This window comes from Hemibagrus wyckioides, linkage group LG03 (assembly GCF_019097595.1).
Source record: "Hemibagrus wyckioides isolate EC202008001 linkage group LG03, SWU_Hwy_1.0, whole genome shotgun sequence".
NCBI classification, from domain to species: domain Eukaryota; kingdom Metazoa; phylum Chordata; class Actinopteri; order Siluriformes; family Bagridae; genus Hemibagrus; species Hemibagrus wyckioides.
Genome location: NC_080712.1, coordinates 20,157,501 through 20,179,803, shown reverse-complemented (window position 1 = coordinate 20,179,803; position 22,303 = coordinate 20,157,501). Strand labels below are relative to the sequence as shown.

The window sequence follows — 22,303 nt, the reverse complement described above, 5'->3', positions numbered from 1 at the left end:
AATGAAATGTTTGACTCTTTTGTCATTTAAAGCAGACATCAATCAGTATTGCAGTCAAGCAGACCGATGCTGGAGAGCTCAGTCCTCTCAGTGGTATGTGCTGAAGTGTCCTAGGCCACTCTTTACCTTGGGAATTAGCCTGCAGGACCCCAATGCTGTCATCAAACTGCATAGATTTGATGTTGAGTGATGCCAAGATGCATTCCTTATCCTGCAGTGAAGCATCGTCGATATTGTTCTGATTGGCTGACAGGATAACGCACATGTCGCAGAGGTTGATGTTTACAGCCCTTAAATCAGCTCGACTTAATGGTGTGCCCTTCAGCAGAGAGAGAGCAAGAGACACATGGGGGAGGAGGCAGTGTAAGAAAAAAAAATGGAGAAAAACAAGTTAAAGATTACGCTTTGGACCGCTAAGAAATTAGTCAACAATCTTTTCCCCTAAAGGCAATGACATTCAGCTGATCTAACTATGCGCACAAGAATATGTTCTCTGATCTAAAGGGTAGCCTTTGCCGATGGCAGCATTTTGGCCCCAAATGCTGAGCCAAAGCAGTTTTAACAAGCTCTAAAGCAGGAAGTGTTGTACACAGCTAGCATAAACCTGGTAACAGGTGCTTAATTAGCAGTTAAATTGCTTTGCCTCCTCCTGCCTTGAGTAGAAGTGAACGCTTAATGCTTATGCAGTGTACTTACAGGTAAGATGGAGACCTTGGGGAAGTTATGAAGGGTTTCCCATTCCCTCCTCAGATAATCCAGTGAGCCTACAAACACTATGTGCTTCAGCTCATGGTAATGGAAGTTACTTGCTCTTAAAGGCATAACCAAGTTCCGCAGCCCCACTAAAGCAGAAGTGACATCTCCAAATATACAGACCACGACATGTCCACTCAGAACCGTCATGGAGGCCTCACTCCTTGTCTACAGAGACAAAAAGCAACAGCATCACAGCCAGGCAAAACTACTAGAAAAAGAGAAATTACAAGCATTGAACCATTCATATATAAATCTAAATTAAAGCTATGTACTTCATTACAGTAGAAGTGGAGTGAGACACAGATATTAAGCGGTAATAAAAATAAATGTTTGACATAACATATAGTACTAATTATTGTGTGCCATAATTATTAATATATAGTCTTTACAATTTTTTTAATACAAAAAGCAGAGCGGGTCTATGTGATAGGGCCCTCACTGCCAAAATGGTTATGTGCAACATAAACAATATTATGAATAGTATACTAAGACCCTAATTTTGGAGTTGATGAGTAAGTCATTCCCCTTTGAGGGAAAAGGAGAATTAGCTGATATAAAAACTTTAAGCCAGATGTATGTATGTGAGGAGGCACAGTGCAGCACACAGCTTGATGTGGCCGCAAAATTCGCTCATAAGGCGTCTGAAATTAATGTTCAATTTACGAAGGCTGTAGCTCATTACACAAACTGCGCCTGAGAGAGCCTACTACTATGTGCTCTGCGTGAGTTGCAAATTGTGGTTTAAAAGCCCGAGACTAAAGAGGAAAAGCAGTAAGGGAAAGTTCAGTAATAAAGATAATGTTTAAACAAAGTTCTTATTAAATAAAGACCATCTATATATAAAGATTACATCAGAACAAGTTTGAAAGGCATGAATACAAGTATTGGATTTCCATTTGGGTCTAAAGCAAGATGTGTACAGAATATGTAGTATTAAAAATAAAACTACAATACCCTTTTTCTTGTTTAATTTGTTTGATTTCTTTAATAGATTTCAAAAATTGATGCATGTTTTAGTGACGTGACCATATGAGCAGGGTTGATAAATAACAGTACTAACAGTACTACAAAATGTAGTATCCCTAAATAATTATTTGTCTTATATGGTCTCATACTTTTGTCATAATTATATATATTATATAGCCCTGTGTGTGTGTGTGTGTACAGTATATCTATAAGAATAAATAACAAGCATGTGCTGACATTTCAAAAATAGCCAGGAAAAAAAGAGTAAAAAAATACAAACGTCCTCATGCACAGTGGCTCATACCATGGTTTTGTACAAAAGATATGATTTTTCTCCAGAAAATGAAACCATGCTCACAAGCACAACAGCTACAGTCAAAACCTTCCCCCCTTGTAAAATTATGTAGTATTAATATAATGTAAAAATAAATAAAATAGAAGCTTTTAAGGGTAAGAAGGAAAAATAAAAAGCGTACTATTCCCTAGCTGCCTTAAGTGTGTACAAACCCTAAACTTTTTTCAGATGATAGTATTTCACTAATCAGCACAGCCCTCTTCCGGTCACCCTACAGATCTTCAGTTGGAGTCAGGGCTGGACTCTAGTTAGGTCATTCAAAAACATTGATCTTCTTTAGGTTAAGTCATTACTCTGTTGAATTTGATATTATGCTTTTGGTCATTGTCAAGCTGAAAGGTTTGCACTAAACTGGTATTTGTAGCTATTCATGATTCCCTCCACCCTGATAATAGCCCCAGTTCTGACTAAAGAAAAGCCCTAAATCATGATGCTGCCAACATTTTAGTGATGTACTTTATTTTGCACTAAATATTCATTCTAAAATTATGAAATTATTATACAATTTGGAATTGGTCACATCAGACCATAATACATATTACTTGTCAGATCTTTCTGCAGCTCCTCTAATGTTGCTGTAGGTCTCATTACAGTCTCTCTGGTTAATTTTTGTCTTGTCGTTTTTATACATTTTGGTGGACGTCCTGTTCCTGGTGATGTCCCTGTGGTGCTCAGGTTTCTCTGTTTGTCGATGAATACTTTTACAGTGTTCCATGGTACATCTAATGTTTTGGATATTCTCTTATAAGAAAAACCCATGTACCCAAATCTCCATATGTAAAATTACCACAAATTTATTATAATTATAAAATAATTCCTCATCAAAATATTTACTAAAAATCTATAAATGCCATGGATCTGCACCAGACACAGGGAAAGAAAGAAGCTAGTTTTATTGTCTATCTATCTATCTATCTATCTATCTATCTATCTATCTATCTATCTATCTATCTATCTATCTATCTATCTATCTATCTATCTATCTATCTATCTATCTATCTATCTATCTATCTATCTATCTATCCTATCTAATTCCCTGTTTATATTAGAGCAGCTTTGTGGTCATGAACAGAGAGGCCTCAAAGTGTTAAAGTGACACCTCTAGACCACTTCAGCAAAGTATGTAATTACTCACTTATTTAAATCTGTATCAATAATGTGCATGTTTTATGCATCTATGTGTGCATTATTTCAACGTGTGAGTGTGCCGTGATTCTCTCATTAGCACCTGTGTGTCAGAGGTGTAATATATGTGTATTCACCAGAATGACTTTCTCAATGTCTTTGGAAGGACACCAGTGAAACATTCCAGTGGAGTCGTATCTCTTCACATTAACGTCCATATTCTCAATCTGCTCGTTTCCTGGGATAAGTAAAGGGTCATGTCTGTAGAGGAGAAGAGGAAAAGAAGGAAGTGAAGAAAATGTAATTAGACCAATGTTATGATTGAATAAAGCAAAAACAATTAAAATGTTCAAAAAGCTGTAGTTTCTTATTTTCAATAGTCTGGAAGTTTTGTGCCTCTTTCTTTTATTTAGTTTTAACCAAATGGGGGCCATTTCATTAAAATTTATACCTACTGAATTACCAGCTGTCTCTTTTTATATAAATTAAATTTATTTATTTATTTTTTTATCAGTGAACACTTAGATTCACTGTGCAGTCAGTAAACCACCTTCATAAGGCTTACCTCAAATATTGTACATGTGTCAAGAGTGCACCTTTTAGCTGGTACATTATCTTATAATTGTGACATTAATCAAACAGCATATCCACAATAACCTATCAGCCAGAAGCAGAGTAGGTGTGTGTGACAAGGCCATCACTGTCAGTGTAGATATGTGCTCCCATCATGGTGTGTGTGTGCTGGTGACATACACTGGTGACAACGTTGGAGTGGAAGAGAACAAGCCTGAGCAGTGCGCTCACTGAGTGGCACCAGAATGGAAAGCCAATTACTGGCTTTTACCTCACTCAGCTTCTGACGTGCTGTGACCTCCACCCCCACCCCTAGTAAAAGCTTTAACAGGGCTGCACTTTAAATATTTTAGGAATTTGCCCGATCTCATTTTGCTCTCCTGAACTGAAGGCCATTAATGTTTTAGAAAAGTGTCACGGCCAAACTGGCTAATCTGAAACAGCGTGGCTGGGTTGCTGAAGCTGATCTGGGGCAACAGTGACCATGAAAGAGGTCCTACTACTCTGCAACTGCTAACACCAGAACTAGCATATATTTAGCACATGGGATCACCTGGCTCCCATGAAAGCACTTGAAAGCACTCAGCGATTGCTCTAGCACAGAGAAGCTTTTCTGAATGAATAGGGGGAAGCTGGCTTGTTATGAGTGCGAGTGAGTGTTGGCGAAGGAAAAAAAAGCTTTAGGGTCACTGCTGAAGGATGACATACAAAGTTCACTGACAAGCATATTTCCAACAGATTTTTTTCCAATGTATTAAAAGAAAAAAATATATAAGACTAACACTTGATGTTGATGTATTCAGTCTGATAACGTGTATCATACATTTCTCTTAGATTCTATCATTTATGAGAGCATTTTGGGAGAAAGACCACAGGATACTTGTCAAGAGACCATAACAATGTCAACAAAAGCCCACTGAGCAGCCCACTACTGGAAAGCTGAGTGGGTCTGAAAGCCTGCCTTTGAGGTAATAGCCTGAGGCCAAACCAAGCAGCTTCCTCTCTGCTCCACAGCTACAGGGTTACATGCTTTTCCTTTTCTGCACCTCCTCTGTGCAGACTTTCACACAGCTTTCACCAGTAATTTCCTCAAACTCACACTATTTGATGGCAACTAGAGTTTAATCACCGTGATACTGTTCTGGTCCACCCAGAAAGGTGATATCAATCGCAGTTTATACAAATTTTAAAAACTATGGCACACATTTTATCAGGATAATAAATATTCTTTAGTACATAAAAGCATGAAATAATTGATAATAAGGGCATTACTTAATAATATTAAAAACTGGAATGACTGGAACTCAAGATCAAACAATAGTATTCAAAGTTTTGTGTTTTTCTCTCAGCACATGATCATGCTGTTACTATATCTGTGCCAGTTAGCTTATATTTTATTATTGTACTATTCTATTTATCAATTATACTAGAGTTCTCCTCATGCTGCTTTTTTGCCCATCATGTAATGGTCATGCATTTGCTGATAATACATTTTTAATTGTGTAATTTTACGCACGTTGGTATTCAATTCACATGAATTGGATGACTATTACATCTATCATGCCTTGTTCTATTACATACCATTAATAACAATGATTTAGATTAGGTTTCAAAATTGCATTTGGACCACCCGTATTTTCCTTTTTATAAAATAATGAATGATGAGACAATGGCCTTGTTTCCAATACTTGCATAATGAGAGATCCTATTCGAGCGAATTAATTTACAGTTTACATTCTGCATCATTATCATCAGTCCAAATAAATCTTGTTTCAACTTAAAATAAAATGCACTTTCAAAACAGTTTAACACTCTATAGTAAATAATGCATTCAAAATAGGGAACAATGATAAATTTAAAAAAAAATTCTAGTATTATTGCTCTCTCTCTCTCTCTCTCTCATTCTCTCTCTCACTTTCTCTCCTTTTCTCACCGATGCTCTGCCTGTCTCCTAAGTGAGTTTATTCACTGACATTGCTTTGAAGCCTCCCCCTTTCACTCTACGTTTCGACGCCGTTTGATTGCTGAAATATCACATCAAAAACGTGTCAATTAGCACACTGGCATTGCAGAGACGATATCAGGCTGTGGGCAGGTGATAATAACATTGAAAGCATTTAGTGCTTTTTCACCCCAGCTGAATATTTTATTATATGCTACGTGTTTCACCACTCACTCTATGGACCCCTGTCACTTCCATCTCTTCACCATGCTGATTGCCACTGCACACCTCTGCCAAGATAGCTTCGTCTCAGCACTGTCAGCAAAGCCTGCCAGTCACTGCACAACTCTCTGCTTCATGCCACTCCAAACTAGCAATATGACAATACTGCTCTCGGAGCAGATCATGGCAAAATGCACAGTGACTTCCACAATTAGATATGTCTCTGGTCCTATCAGAAAGTGTGCATTGTGTGTATTTTGTTAATTCTATTGAGGATGAGCTGCTCATTGTCTGCATGGTATATTTGATATAAAAAAAAAATGAATAAAAATACAAAGATGGCTTCATTTACACAACGGAAATAAAATGTGCCAGGATACCTTCAATCCATTCAAAATTGAACCCTCTTAACTTACAAGCACAAGCACTTTAATTGCTATGGGTGGGCTTTGTATGTATTTTCACAGAGTTATAACCAGAGCAGAAGTTGCATTTAGAGCTAGGCTAGCTGCTTTTCACAGAGTGTTTAACTATTCTAGCCCATCACTTGGCAGTCACTGACTCCCCCAGTCCCTTTCCAGCAGCCTATGAAAGGAGCCTTTTGCTTTGAAATTTTTCCCCATCATGCAAACTGACAAAGGCATGCTTTTCAAAAAACCCACAGCCAATCTGTTGATCATTATTTATTTATGCCGGCCTAGAGGCATAAAAGTATGTAAAAACCATAGTTGGTATATGCTCGCTGTTTTTTCCTTGTTGTTTGTACAATAAATTATCCCTAAGGCTACCTTAAACAATCACTTATCATTGTGCATAAAATAAATTTCGAGGCTAAAGTAAATAGATGGTGTATTGACAGCAAAGGCAATGGTTGGAGAAGTGCACAGGTCTGCATTTGGTAATTTGATGTTTTGCTGCGGGGCGATGACTTGAAAAGCCTACACCTAGAACTGAGAACCTGTCATCCAGTACCCAAGAGCCAGACGAACACAGAGGCACCCTAAAGCACAGGAAACTTTGGCACTGCTTTGAAGCATTTCAAAACAGGGTAAATAACTCCCAAGAATTATTATCAGTCACACATCAAAGGGAAGATGCATATATTACACTGCAAACAGGGACCATCGTCTCAGCACAGAAAAATCGTTATGAGCTTTAAGAACTCAAATCTCAACATCTTTTTAAGCTACTAGAAGAAAGCAAGGTTTTTTTTCTTTCTTTTTGCCATGTACAGTTGGTTTGAGGGTACACAAACTGTGTGCTCCGGTATTTATCTCATAGAAATAGCTCATTTGTAAAATACAATCAATAGTATGTATTTTGTATTCAATCACACAGTACATAAAACCTACGGCTCACTAAAATGCTCATGATAATACGAACGGAGAACTAAAAACGTTTACCTGAAATTTCTTTTTAACCAAATTACTAATAATACTAAATTATACGATGACTGGGAAAGAGTATGCCTTGCCCTGCCTTCCTGAATCTTGCTCTATGATCTCACGTGGACATCCTCATCTCTGGAGTTTCTGACTCCTGGCCACATGGGCAGAAAGCAAACCCTTTTATCAGTCAAAATCAATTAGCAGCATTATAATTCTTCCAGACAGGATAAAAGGAAGGTAATATTTGAATTCATTTTTGATTGCAATGATACATCTCACATATGGCCTTAAGTTCCAAAAACACTCCTCACTGGGGCTCCTACAATAGATGAAGAGCCTGAGGCTAAGTAACCATACGGGCATCTCTGATTGGCTGCTGCTGTCATTAGTGCCACCGCTGTTTAAGAACTACATGTGGACGAGACTGGGGGGGTGACAGCTGAGACTTTAAAGCAAGAGTATTTTTCAAACAGCTTTTCATAGCCTCTTTCATGACAGAAATATTTCAGCTCTATCATTAAGCACTGACAGGCTGACAGCTTAAACGCCTGAGCCTTAGAGGGCTCCTCTCCTCTCCTTCGCTCCCTCGCCACTCCTCCTACTCCCGCCAACCCATCACCATCCCTCCCGTCTCCCTGCCGCTCTCTCTTTCCTTTTGAAGGCTGCAGGGAGCGTCTTGAAATCAATGTCTTACCTCATCACTTTGGGTGAGCAGTTGGGTGAATTTCGCATGCCTCCGTTGCGCTGCTTCTTTTTGGGTGACAGCGTTGATGGATGCTCGTCTTCAACTGCAAACACATGCAAAGAGTGTCAGTCTATGGACGGCAGGGATTGTAACGTGTGCTGGGGATGACATATTAAAGAACACAAAAGGCAACACTCAATCAATCACGACAAAATAAGTCAGAGGCGACCTCCGAAAATAGAAAAAGAACATCGTTAGTAGGGACAAATGTACATTTCAGGAAAGCAAAAAATTTAACAGAAAAAAAAAAACATGAAGGACACTCATTAAGACTTGAACTCAATGATTACTGCGCTCATTCTGCTCCTGAGTGTTAGCAATCTGCATCAGTAATGTATCACCTCTCTTCTGCATCATTGTCCTTGCATGAAGAGCAAGGACTAAAACAATGACGGAAGGAGTGTGTGTGGGGGGGAAGAGTTATATGTTTTGCTTTCCAATGGATCACTACTTGGCAAAATCAATTCCCATCATCTTACTTGTAACTGATGAGTGTGGGCTGGTCTGTGCATGTACTATGCCACAAGCATGCCATAAGCACTCTGAACCCACTGAGCTCACTCATCTAATGCTGAAACACCACTCCAAGAGGAAATTACTGAGGGGCCTATGGAATGTCAAAAGCATCCCTCCTACTGAATGTACTATCTACAAGAATGGAGCTGCCTGAAGGTCAACATCAGCTCCTTACACTCTCAGGAATGTCAGACTTAATAGCAATGCTACACAATTCTGTAACAAGTACAAAGCTATGGCCTATAGACCTGTGTGGAAACTATGAACAGTGCAACGTTTTTATTTCTGTTATAATCTTTTTTCACCACTGCGGTTAGTATATTGATGCAAAATATTTCAGTTTATTTCATTTATGATAAAATCTAATTCTAATAAAGGTTTTATGTAAATCCTAATCTATTGTCTCTGCTATAAAGCCTCTATTTGAGCTTTAAATTGAAACACTAGTATTACACTCCAAACCTGAACAAATCTGGTTAGACTTCATAACCACAGCACATAATTACTGAAAGCTTTACCAGCACTACAAGCAGCAAGTAAGACTATCCACACGGCCTCTGTGGATCACTCTCATTTCAGTGTCTAATCTAATTGCACTAATGAAAAAGGACAAATTTTAAATTCTCTGTCTGGTTATGTACCAAATGCCACTGTTTGACATTTACAACTACACAGTGGCCAGAGCAATGTGAAGCACTAATCAACTTTCAAAATATCCCTTGCAGTAAGGCACCATGGTGCAACCCTTTGTTTTCCTATTAAGACTAAGGAGTAAGTGGCCTGGTTGGGCTAGGCCACACTCCTGCCCTTGCTTCTCCAAATTAGACTACAGAGATTTATGAGCTATTCCAGTGCCCTTCAGTAAGAGGCTTAACAATGAAATAACTCTACCTGCAGTATGGCTGCTTCAGCAACTCCCTGCTTGTTCCAAATTGTATTAAGGCACCTTTACAACTTCAATCAAAACAGGATCAGTCCAGTGAAGTGTGATTGCTGTTCCAGACCACAGGCAACAATAAATGCTGCTCTTTTGTATCAGTGCTCAGACGACTTGAATAGGCATCTGCCTTCCCTGACTTAGGCATACAGACAGAGCGATGCAACTTTTTAAACGCAACTCTTAAAAGGCAACAGCAGCAGCAGAGAGAGAGAGAGAGAGAGAGAGAGAGAGAGAGAGAAAGACGGGGCAATGGAATAGACACTTCCAAAATCTCCTTCTGTGCAACCTAATGTACCCACTCACACTGTCCAGACTGAACTCTACAGTACTCCTAGCAACGGCTGCAATGCATTTTCACACATGCACACACAGTGCTAGGGAGGGGAATGTTAGCTCTGTTCCATGCATGGTGCAGACTGCTACAGAGGCACCTACAGGGTGTTGGTGGGCGACTGGAAGAGCGTATAGAAGAGGAGCGTGTGCAGGAGAGCATCGACGAGCGCAGGGAGGAGGAGAGCATGGAGGTGTTGGGGTGGTAGCGGTATTTCCCAGGCAGGCTGTGGGCCCGATGCAGGCCAGCTAGGCTGAGACCTCGGCGTGGAGGTGGGACTGGAGGAAGCAGACTTCCTTTACAGTTAATTGCAAGGGCTTCAGCAGAACGCTCCACCGCCAACGTTTGTGTGACAGTCATATTTGTTGCTAATTTAATTGTGCGATTTTGAAAAGTGGGTCTAACTTCCTCCTTTACTGTCGAACAATGAAAGATAAGAACAGTGAGAAAGCTTTTCTAAAATAAACAAACAAACAAATATAGATTTATTAAAAGTTTAACTAATTAATTTGAAAGAAATCCTCAAAAGGCAATAGTTTTTGATCATATAATTTTTTTTGTAATTTCAATTTTGTTCTTTTTAAATAAATTTATAGAAAATATTTTGCATTAATTATTTTTAAATAAAGAAATAAATCTAAGTTAGTGTGATTTTCTTTGTTGGGCAATTTATTTTACATGATCCATACTATTTATCATTGTACATACAAAAAGAAAAATACATAAACAAATAAAGATTTTTCTAAAAAATGACCAAATACACCTTGTCTTTATTAAACAGTACTTAATCCATTAGCATGTGCTTGGAGTAAAATGTTCAATATGACATTTGCCCTGCCATTGCCCTGAGTGTAAATGAATGAAAAGATCAACATAATAGAACAAAGCACCACACACCATGCCTGATAAAGTCTGACTGAATCAGTCCATAGGGCAGCTACATGCATGCTATATTTTAAAAGCAATACTTGAGGACTACAAAAGTTCCATAATCTTAATAAATTCACACGAACCCAGAGGTGAAAACCGTTCTATTATAAATCCGTGGATATATAAAGATCTTATCACCTGCACTGGAATAAATTGACAGGACAAATAATTTCATTTACATACTTATTTAAAACGATATGCGATGAGTCGATAAAATATGCTGAAGTCTATCAGTGCGCGCGCATGCAGCATTTCACATGGACTTATCACGTTTCCTTTCACCAGAAACTGAACACTACAGCATAATGACATCTACACAAGAGGCAAGAGGTTAACCAATATATGGTGTAAGTGGAAAAACAGTTTCCTTCTGCTCCCCAAACCTAGCTCTGAGCAATAAATAGATGGTTATTTCTGCAGTCAGCTGCCGCATAGATTTAAAGGCGGCCGCAGATAACTCCTGGATTCATCTGGCCCCTGTCAAACACATGCAGCATTACAGAGTGGATATGTGCCGTGGCACTTTCACTGTGGATTTACAATAATCCAGACGGCAACTGTCCCTCCCTGAAATGCAAATGCTGTGATGAACCATGATTGCAGACCTTTATCAAGGCAGCAGTACAACTACAGACTATAGAAGAAATCAATTACATCATTAATACATGGTTCTATTATTATTATTATCATTATTATTATTAAAACACAATATAATCCACACAGCATAAGCATGTTATGCACATTTTAATCATACACTAAGCATGCATATTATAATAACAAAATAAAAATTATATTTCCAGTCATAGTAAATAATAAATTTTAAAAAAAAAAACTTATTGCTATTGCAGAATCTGCTTTGATAAAGCATAGCTCTCTGTTGGAGAGTAAGAGATTTACCTAAAATCCATTCTGCTTTGAACCGAACCCCAGCCTCTCTCTGACCTCCTGTTTTCCCTGGAGTTGTAGCGCCATCTGCTGCTGAAGGCAGCACAATACAAACACGTCACTGAAACTCTAAACATACACTACAGGCCAAAAGTTTGTACTAGCAACTTAACTTGGACTGCTAAGACAAACATAGAAATAAATATAACTTTTCCATTTTTTTTTCAGATAGCAACAAGTGTATGAACATAAATGCAGTAATAATGTATCACTGATTCCTTATTTGATTTTGCGTGAGTTCCAGATATAGAATTCCAAGTGCTCTTTACAGCTCCTATATGGTTTTAGCAAAATGCTTTGGTCAGTGGAAAGTCAAGCTTATCTCTGAGCTTAATTAGTCAGAGATAGTGACTGTGGGATCCAAATCATCTGGACTACATGTATGTTGTGTTTTGTTGGGGCTTTGTTGTACAGTCTTTTAAAACTCACTGTTTTGCTCACTTACATTTGGCCTGTAGTGTAGGTGCTATTTATATACATAGTATTACTAGCTCCTACATACTCTCTCACAGGGAGAGCATGTGTATTTTAAACCATTAGTGCCTGATCTATCGCCTTCACCTTTCTACAGTGAGAGTCCTAAAAAAAGCAGATTTGGAGTGTAATAATTTGGGAGGAGTGGGGTGGGGGGTGGGGGTGCTGACAAAAACAATAGCACAGAAGCAGGTTAGCCAGGTTAGATGAAGTGAGATGGATGAGTGGAACAGAGGCTGAATGTGGAAAACAGGAGAAAACTTACGTGACGTAACATATCCGTTATACTTATATTTGGCTAAAGAGAGTATAGATACAAACAAAAAAAGTTATGGAGAGAGGAGAGATGGAGGGAGGGAAAGAAAGAGAGAGAAATATAATGAGAAGCAGTAAACAGGCATGGATTATATTGATCACTTGGTGATAAAGAGCTTTAGGTTCAAACAAATTAAACATATTTAAATGATAATGGTGATGAGGAGATAAGCCAAAAATGAGAGAATGGAGGAAAAAATAAAAATAAAAGATGAAAACCAAGCAGGCTGTCCACAGTTTCTAAGCCAAGCTGACTGAAGATCACACACATCACACCCTGACATCCTTAGTCTTAACTAATCATATTGATTGTTTCAATGGCTGTTGTTATAATGAGACTGTAAAAACATGATAAATATAAGCACAGTCTGAATGAATGGTGATAAGTTTCCAATATTCTATACATCAGCTCTAAGCAAATGTTCCCATGTAACACTTATGAAACAAAAAGTAATGAAGGATGAGGATGCTCATATTTACACAAAATAATTGCTTAAATTGGATTTAATAATAGCAAAAAGAAATGGCTAAATGTGTTTTTTTGTGTGTGCTGTTTGTTTTCAATAGCTGTTGGATAATCGAGAATAGGGTTAAACTGAAAATTGCAATATATACAGTCAAGTTCATAAATATTTGGACACCGAGAAGGTTATCGCTATTTAAGCTGTCTACCACAGTATATTGGAGATGAAAATAAATAATTAAACAAGCCACTGAAGCAAGCTTACTTTAGAAAAATCACAACAAGCCCATTAGAGAGAGAGAGAGAGAGAGAGAGCTAGTTTTAGGTTTAACCAAATGAACTATTTGGTGTTTGGTAGAAAGATTGTACTGGTGAGCTCAGGAACACAAAAAAATGCTTGAAAGACCATGGAAAAGTGTGGTGGAACACAGAAGAATTCCTTCCCTGGTGAAGAAAACACTTTTCACAACAATTGGCCAGATCAAGAATTCCCTCCAGGCCGTAGGCGTTTATGTGTCAAAGTCAACAATCAAGCGAATCCTTCACCAGAGTAAATACAGAAGGTAACCATTGGTAAGTCTCAAAAACAGGAAGATCAAATTAAGGTTTGCCAAACATATCTTCAAATAAGCCAGATGAGACAAAAGGCAGATGAGACGAAAAAACAGATGGGACAAAGATCAACTTGTACTAGAATGATGGGAAGAGATGAGTATAAAGAAAGGAAAGAACGCTTCATGAGCTGAAGCGGTGTCTTAAAACATCTCTTATGATGTGGACATGTTTGGCTGCTACTGGAACTGGGTCCCATGTATTTATTGATGATGTAAATACTGACAAAAGCAGATGGACGAATTCTGAAATGTATAGAGCTATATTATTTATTACATTATTTATAATTTAGCCAGATACTTCAAAACCCATCGGATGGTGCTTCAAAAAAATAATAGTGTAATTCTAAACCATTCACCCAATTTGGACTCGTACATTGTTTAATTTCACCGTTAATATACTGCAGTATACAGCTAAAATAAGACTAGAAATTAAGACAACTGCAGGAAACTGCTGCTTTTTTTTTTTGTTTTTTTTGCAATTTTAACACCCGATATTAACTTGCACACACAATCACTGTTCACAAAAGTTTTCAGGTTTAGTAAATCACTTGACAACAGCTAAAATAATCTCCATGGGTTTTTTCCCCCATTCTGTCTTTTAGCTAGAAATGCCCTAAATTCATATTAAGTACAAATCCACTTACACATTTTTGTAGGTTACACGTGCAAGCCTTTAGTCAAGACCTGTATATTCTCTGTTAAAAAAATCACCCTACCCAATCATATTCAAATGATCATGCAAAGAATATCCCTAGGCATACCATTTACCCCAACAAGTCATGTTGCAGTTGGAGAAAATAACATGAGCTGTAATGCAGATGGAAATCATAAGACCCACTCAGGACCAAGCACTTCTCAGTGCTCTCCACTGTTCCCTGCTGTTCTTTGCTGGGTTTGCTGAGCTTGTTCCTTCACAAGAGCTATATCTGATGCCTTAAAGGTCAGAGTGTAGGGCCGCGATACGAGTGATCGAACAGCAGCACCATGCCCACCCTGGCATCTGTCTCTTGCTATCTGGAAAGCAGGGTGAGTGAGCGGCCTCTCTGGCCAGCATCTGTCCCAGGCGGCTAGCCTTATTCCTGCCTGGTGGGAAGGAACTGTCAGACTGCGTTTGCTGATGCACCAGCAACACTGGAAAAATGAAAATGCAAACATAATTTCCATGTCAGCCTGCATAAGGACCATCTTTAGTGAGGTGCACCCTGCAAGGAGCGGACAGGGTTTGTTCTTCAGATTGCCTCGGCCCACCCTTGCCTGCTCACTGCATCCTCCCCAAGCTGAGCCGGCAGGAGGGGAAAAAAACATATGCCTCACGAGCAAAAGCAAGCCCTGACCTCTCTCTCCTGTCTCTATCTATAAGGCTTGCTGTGGTTGTTTGTAAAACAACCATGGCCGCAATTCTGCTGAAACTGTTATGTCTAAAACAGGAATGAATGCCCTCTGAGACACCGGGCACCTTTTAGACTCTTTAAATCTTGTGTAATGAGAGGATAAGTCTCGGCAGGTAGAGCAGAGGGACTGTAATTGTCACTGTAACTTACAGCAGAGGCAGCTAAGTCATTGGCAGATTGGCAATGTGAGCGTGCCTCCTGCCGCTCGTGCTATTCCGTCGTATCAAACACTTCTTAATGGTGTGCCGAGCTCCACAGCTGTAATGACGAGTACACTACTCCTGGCTCCTTGTCAAGTGCTCTTTGAGCTTCGGCTGCAGCTAACAGCAAAAGAGACGCAGTTGTCTACCACTCATGCATCTCATTTTCATACTAATAGTCCTTTGTCTGGCTTTGACATAGAAAACCATTAGGATCCAGACGTTTGCATGCACGAAACAATGCAAAGAGGAGTGGAGGAGGATCTGTACATAGAACACTACTTTTCTAAGACAACATGCCTTTAGTGCCTTTACAGCCATGCATTTCACACATTCCACTGAATTACTGGGTCCAAGGGAGCTGTATTTATTTCAGCAATAACTGCACACATATAAAGTGGAGGTATAACTCTACAATGCTGTGCTTAGTGCAGGCACGCTGTGATGTATGGTTTCTGACCCATGGGGTGCAAAAAGGTTGGAGAATACAATTCTCACTTTACCAAATGCTATTCTTCATCTCAATCGCAGCCTACTGAATTAAAGCAGACGAACAGGCAGGAGCCTGACAACACAGATAATTCAACTCCATGTATAGCTGTAGAGGCATTCTATGCACTTACATGGTATGAGTATCATCTGAAAAACTTAAAAGTGCATATAAGATGAAGTCCAAAAGAAATCATTTATTCAACATAGTGAAATCAGTCAGACTGCAGCTTAGAATTAATATATCATCATAGAAAAGCTGTGATAGTTCAGACACAAAAGCACTGAAAGAAAGCAAAAACAAATCCCTCACTTAAGCAACTGTTAGAACTCTAAAGCTTAAATGAACACACAAAAAAAAAATAGAACAGCAAAAGAATTTCCTGAAATTCAGCAAGGGAATGATGGGAAAAGGAGAGATCAGTAACAATGTAATGGCCAGTAATTGGTATCCAGGGATATGACCCGGAATAAAAACATTAAACACAAAGCTAAACTCATCATAGCATGTTTGACACTAATCTAGCAGGATGTGGAGAGCAGTCAGAGAGCAGTTCAGAGGAAATGTGATCGTCTGAACTGACCCTTGCTTTGATAAGCAGGCCATGCTACTGTCAGGGCCTAATTGACAGACACTTTAGTATTTCACATCTGCTCTGACTTAATAAGGAAGGCCCCTCCACAGCACTGTGTTCCGCACAGCTAACTGCGTCAGTCATTCTGACTCCTACAGCCTGAATCGCTGCCGTCTCAATTGAGTTTCTGCCACGGGATCTCCTTTTAACTTTTACATTGAGCCAGACAGTCCCACAGTGGTATACAAGGCATTAAATAAAGGACATTGACTTTTTCTCTCTCCTGGATGCTGGCAAAGAGAAAAAAAAACATTAAGTAGGGAGATGATAAGATCTTGTGGCAAGTACTCGCTTTGCTCACGCAATTGTGTTCATTAAAAGCGAATTCTAAGATGAAAATATTTTCTCTTTCTCCAGTTGTAAATTGTAGTGGTATAATGACTAGTGGTTAAAAAAAAAGAGTGTCCAAGAGCCACATTTGGTGCAAGAATTCAAATGTGTACTTACATTTCAACTCTTGAGCATTTAATAGACTGTCAGTAAAGAGCACCTTTAAACAAAATATACCATGTAACATAGACAATGTACATAAGTAAAAAAAGTAAACTTTAAGCAGTTGGCCTATAATATCATTCACTTTACCATACATTGCTTGTACCTTCTGAATGATACGCATATGCGTCACCATTACAAAATATGACATCAATAATATTTTCAAGCCCTGATGCTTGAAGCTGCTTTATAGGGGGGAAAAAACGTTAGTGTGAAATTGTATTGTTCCCAACCTGAAAAACCATTGTCATTATTTGTCATTGTCATTGTGAAACATCATCAGCACACAGATACAATATACAACAAAAGCTTATGAATGTTTTTTTTTTTTTTTTAGCAACATCAAACGTTTAACTTTTAATGAACAGATTACTTACTTTTAATGAACAGAAACATTAACCTGCATTGTAGTTCTCAACACTGAACAGTGACTGTGTAGGCACCAGCACACCACAAGTGCTCCACTAACACAGCATGCGACAACACGCCTACCACCTACTGCAGCAGCACTATCACAGAGAAGCCACAACACTACCACTACCACTCGACCACTGTACAGAAAATCATACCCATCCATAAAGCACCACACCCAGCGAAAACACACCCAAATAAGCCACGGAGAGGGAAACAATGAGGGCACAGTACAAAGTGAAAAGAAAAGAAAAAAGAAAAAAATAAAGCACCAGACATGGAATACGTCACAGACACATACACAGGTCACGAAACATGAAAGAACATGTGGTTGGCGATCAAACTTACAGGCACGTAAACTGGTTGAGCAATCATGAACAGAGACAGAAGAAAGTGGGAAGGCCCTCTGAAGGCTGTCCATGTTACTATGTACACTGCCTGCCATGCACGAGCAGTCGCGCTCAGAGCGCCCGCAATCAAAACAACATGCCAGTTTCATTCGCTTGTAGACGGACATCTTGGCTAAAGTCATGTGTTGGATGAAAGGAGAGGAGAAGCAGCAGGTTAATGGCAAGGAAAAAAAGAGTTCATAAACCAGGGATGTCTGAAGGTATTTTGTTTTTATAAAGGAACAGAAAGTGCAAAGCCTTAGCAGCAAGCTTTCACAGGCTTGACCCATTACTGGGAGATGAACCCAAGCTCCAGTGTAACCACGGCACAGAAAACTGTGCTTGATATATTGAATGCAAGAATATTGAGAAGGCCAAATTCGGTTCCCTTAATGCATTTGATTGATCGTATTCCCAATAGATGTCTTATTGCCTGATTGGTAACAGCCATCTCGCCAGGGTCAAGCTGTGCCCTAAGGCTGATCATGTCATAAAAGGTCAAATGGTCAGATATGACAGTAAGATCAGGGGATAGGGGCAGGAGGCAATCAGTAAGAGAGGGATGAGTGAATGCCATTAGCAGCAAAACTCAGTTCATAACCTGCATCCTCTATGTCTTAAGGAGAGGATCACGTACCTGTATCCCATCATGCAGCAGCAGGGCCCTGTACAGGCCATCAGGCTCTTTTCCTGAATCCTATGCCAACTCATCACACCACTACCCCCTCTGCACTGAAACCAGACTCAGTAGGGATGTACATGTGTGTGTGTGTGTGTTATTGCATGTTGCACTGTACTTTGATTAAACAGTGTTTCTGCATTTAACAATTCTACATAGAAAACACGTATGTAGAACCATGTTCATGAGATAATAAAAGTGTGTGTATGTGTGTGTCTGCTTTGGGGGAGTGGTGCTGAGAGGCTACACAGTATTTGATTGCTGTGATCCTAGCTAAATAAAAATAATGGAAAAAAAAAACAAAAACAGTCCCTGGTACTCATTCTCCCGGTGCCATAGTGTTAATAGACCATAATAAAGTCTGGCACCCTGAAAAGAACTCACAATCTGCAGGGGAAATCCTGCTTTTTCACTTCTGTCTGACAGCATTGGCTTACATTAATAGGTCAATTTCAGTGACATGCCAGCAAGAGAATAGGGTACATTACTGGGCCTTTTAAATTGTGGCCACAACCTCAGGGACTGTTATTCCCATAAGGACCATGCATAATAGCTGAAATTAGGGATCATAAGCATGCAGAGAGGTGAGTGCAGTCTCAGCGCTGGAGTGGAGGCTAGTCAACTGTTTGCAGGACAGAAACAGTTCAGGGTGGCGCCTTGACGTGCAGCAGTGAGTCTGAGACGTCAATGTCATGCTGAAATCTGTCACTTCAGAGATCTGGGGTTGACATTCATCCAAGCATAAATCATGTGGATATGTTAGTCGTAGAGACATGGAGGAGGGAACACACAAGACAACATGATGATATGAAGGACTTAACGCAGCTACACACAAATCCTAACTGGAGCCCCTCAAACAGAATAACCATATTTAGCAAGAATGCTGCCGGCACTTATTTGCACACTTCTACACACTTCACTGTACAAACCCTAAAACATAGTATAGCAATAACACATACAATGTATAATTCGTCAAGGACAGTTATCTGCATTTAATCCAGTGTTAATAGCATTACCTGTTGTTGTTTACACAATCCAAAATTCAGACTATTTAAAATAAAGCCCTTACCTTTAAGAACTACCTGCAGAAATAATATTATATCTCCAAAATATAGGCTGCACATCTACAAATAAGAGATACGTTAAAAGGAGAAAACAAAAGCAACAAAACACCCTATTCCACTGAGAGAGACTTATTTAAAGAAAGCCAAGTGACAACCAAATAAAACCTTCTGATGACAGCATTCTTGCTAAACAGGACTGTGAGGACCTCAGTGCTCAGAACGTCTACTCCGATCTCAACTACAGAGCTATTCCGCCATCTATTGGCCACTTACTGTACAGCAGCTGGTCAATCTTACCACCATGATTCTGATACTGATGGGTATGCTGATTATTGGCAGTGAGTAAAAAAGGGCCCGAGTACTACAGAGAATTGAAATGCAGAGCTGGATCATTTCAATTCGGGGAATAGCAATGAGTGCTGTGTACATGGCCTGGGCAGCAGGGGCCAGGGAAGAGGACAAGCAAAAGGAAACCAGATTGTTTAAATTGTGAGACAATGTGAAAAACTTCCCACAGGACACTTTCCACTTTCTAAAAATATAGCAATTTGCAAAATTGCCTCTGACAGCGAGGGGATGGACAGCGATGAACTTCCCCCTCCCCTTTGAAGACTAGTGCTGAAAATATCCCTTTTGGGATTTGTTTATGTTTTTGGTTGGAAAACAGAGTCGGGATTGATTTAAGCAGAGCGTCTAAGCCATTAGGTCAAATAAACACTGTCTTGGTTCCAGAAGGTACCGTTGCATTGTTGGTTATTCGTGTTCGTGTTTTTCTCACTGAGGAAGACAATGGTCATCTGGAAAAACTGAGGGTGGGAAGTTGGGGTGGAGTGAGAGCAGATACGGGCTATGTTGGATCTTTGAGCTGTACTGTGCTGTATCATTATTTGGCCTGAGGACAGTGTAGAGATGGGAGGTATAGGGACGATGCGGCAGCTAGACTGGAACATGCAACATATATATAAATATATATATAGAGAGAGAGAGATAGATAGATAGATATATACTATTAAGAGAAAGATAGAGAGACAGTTAGACTGCACTCTGTGCCACAGGGAGCCCATTTTTACTCACAATATATCACTACCAGTGAGGGGTTAAATAAAGAGGCACATTCCAGGGCAGCAAGGAAGGAAATACATCAGAAAGTGTGTCAAAGGACATGAAGAAGAGAGTCAACAAAATAAATATCATAAACGTCCTTTAAAGCAATGGAAAAGTCATCTCTGTTTCATTTCGAAAATCAGTCTATTTCAATCGGACCTGAAAGTTACAGCGGAAAATCCCATTCTGGTACAAGACAACAAGAAAAAAAAAAGACACAAAACAGCTTTGGTTAGACTCAAGTGCCTGCTTTATCAACCAAAACTCAAGTAAGCTCCATCAGGATATGGATGGCTGTTTTAAAGCTACTGATAATCCAGGGTGTTACTGTTAAAAACCACTCTTTGCTGCCAAAAGTAAATAGTTTAGTGACTCAAGCACTGACCATTCACAATGAGTAATTGAATTATTCATCCTGTAGCTAACTGATTTGGACAAGTGCTTATATAGGTCAAGTAATAACAGTGCATTAGTCCTACTGTCATGGTAATGCTTCCTCCACTCATACACAGAACTGATGAAATACCTGCCTTAACACACACCTAATCAGTCTGTGTCTAATTATCTACGCTGCAGTTATCACTGACAAAGAGTCTAAGAGTGAGGGAACTGAGCGTCTACACTCAGCAATACAAATCCTTGTGACTCTTTCCTTTCTGCTTCAGTGCCTTCCTGTCAGAATGGGTTCCTGCCAGGCTGAGGCAGTGGGAGATGACACTGGCGAAGTTGAGTAGCACTAGCGCCGGGTTCTCTGTCTGGGTAAACAGGGTGGATATGATTAGTAAAATGATCTCAGGCCAGGAGTGTGTTTGTGGTGTGCCTGACGAGGGTGGCCAGGGGTCTTTGCCTTTTGTTTTTCCACCTGACTGGTGCTATTATCTCAAATCTCTCCCAGTGACGCTAGTGTGGGCTGACAGGCTCTCTCTTCAGCCCTGCTAATCACGTCATTGTCTCTTCCCATCTCTATTTCTCTCTGTCTCTTTCTCATCTTTCTCAGTCATTAGCATGTTGATGACTAGCTGCTTTTCCCCTCTCCCTGTCATCACTCATTGACACCCTGTCTCCCCCCCTATTGCACACTCTCTATCACTTTTTTAGTCTCTCATTTTCAGGAATCAAATCTCTCAAAGACTTTCAGCTCTGGGGTAAAGGTCACACTGATCCTTGCTTTCTTAATAGTTGGTATAATATTCCCTGCACCTGAAAGGCATTGAGTACATCCAAAAGCTTATTTTAAAATATAAGCGTAGAATAGGTGAAATCATTGGAAACCATCCGCTTGGGATTAAACCAGAGTCGTAGAGACGAGGACTACACAAACCTATTGAAAAGTAAAACATTATTGCGCATTTGCACAGCTGAATCCTGTGGAGACTCCAGTAAAATGTGAAGGGTGTGGAGCAGCCTGGTGTACTTACGTCTCTTGCAGCCACACTTTTTGATCCTTTTGGGATCTGTGATGTCATCATGACAAGCTTTGCAGTAAAAATATGCTCTGAGAGAGAAACGTCATACAAATGGACATGGATTAAACATGAAGACGTTCATCACGGGACACCAATAACTGAGAAACAGTGGGTTATCATTCGTTTCGGAGTAGGATATGAATACCTTTTGACCTCTTTGGCATCACTGGCAATAAAGAATCCCAAGGTTCCCTCCTGCATCTTTACATGGTTCCCAGGGTTGATCAGAATACTGTTTGATGAGAAACAAATGGTTGTGCTTGTTAACACGAATAAAAAAAAAATAAAATAAATAAAAAAACACAGTCAAATGCTCTAATCAAGAGGAATGGTACACCCTCCGGCCTTCAGGGAATGCTCACAGGCCAAAAGAGCATCTACAC

General features: G+C 39.6%; 1 protein-coding gene across 21 annotated transcripts in view; it reads right to left on the bottom strand.

The window, feature by feature from the left end:
• Positions 1-22,303, bottom strand: part of kcnma1a (potassium large conductance calcium-activated channel, subfamily M, alpha member 1a) — a 133,309-nt gene that overhangs the window by 14,871 nt on the left and 96,135 nt on the right. For 6 of the 21 annotated variants that reach the window (XM_058384860.1, XM_058384782.1, XM_058384794.1 and 3 more), the window contains 6 exons: positions 22,066-22,152; positions 21,873-21,949; positions 8,022-8,115; positions 3,340-3,463; positions 697-921; positions 127-319 (listed from right to left, as the gene is read on the bottom strand). In XM_058384860.1, coding sequence (XP_058240843.1) covers positions 127-319; positions 697-921; positions 3,340-3,463; positions 8,022-8,115; positions 21,873-21,949; positions 22,066-22,152 — 800 coding nt within the window. Of the gene's footprint in view, positions 1-126; positions 320-696; positions 922-3,339; positions 3,464-8,021; positions 8,116-9,963; positions 10,276-11,686; positions 11,768-12,473; positions 12,507-17,566; positions 17,741-20,424; positions 20,434-21,872; positions 21,950-22,065; positions 22,153-22,303 lie in introns of all 21 variants that reach the window. The other 15 variants (XM_058384829.1, XM_058384687.1, XM_058384758.1 and 12 more) reach the window with 11 other exon arrangements.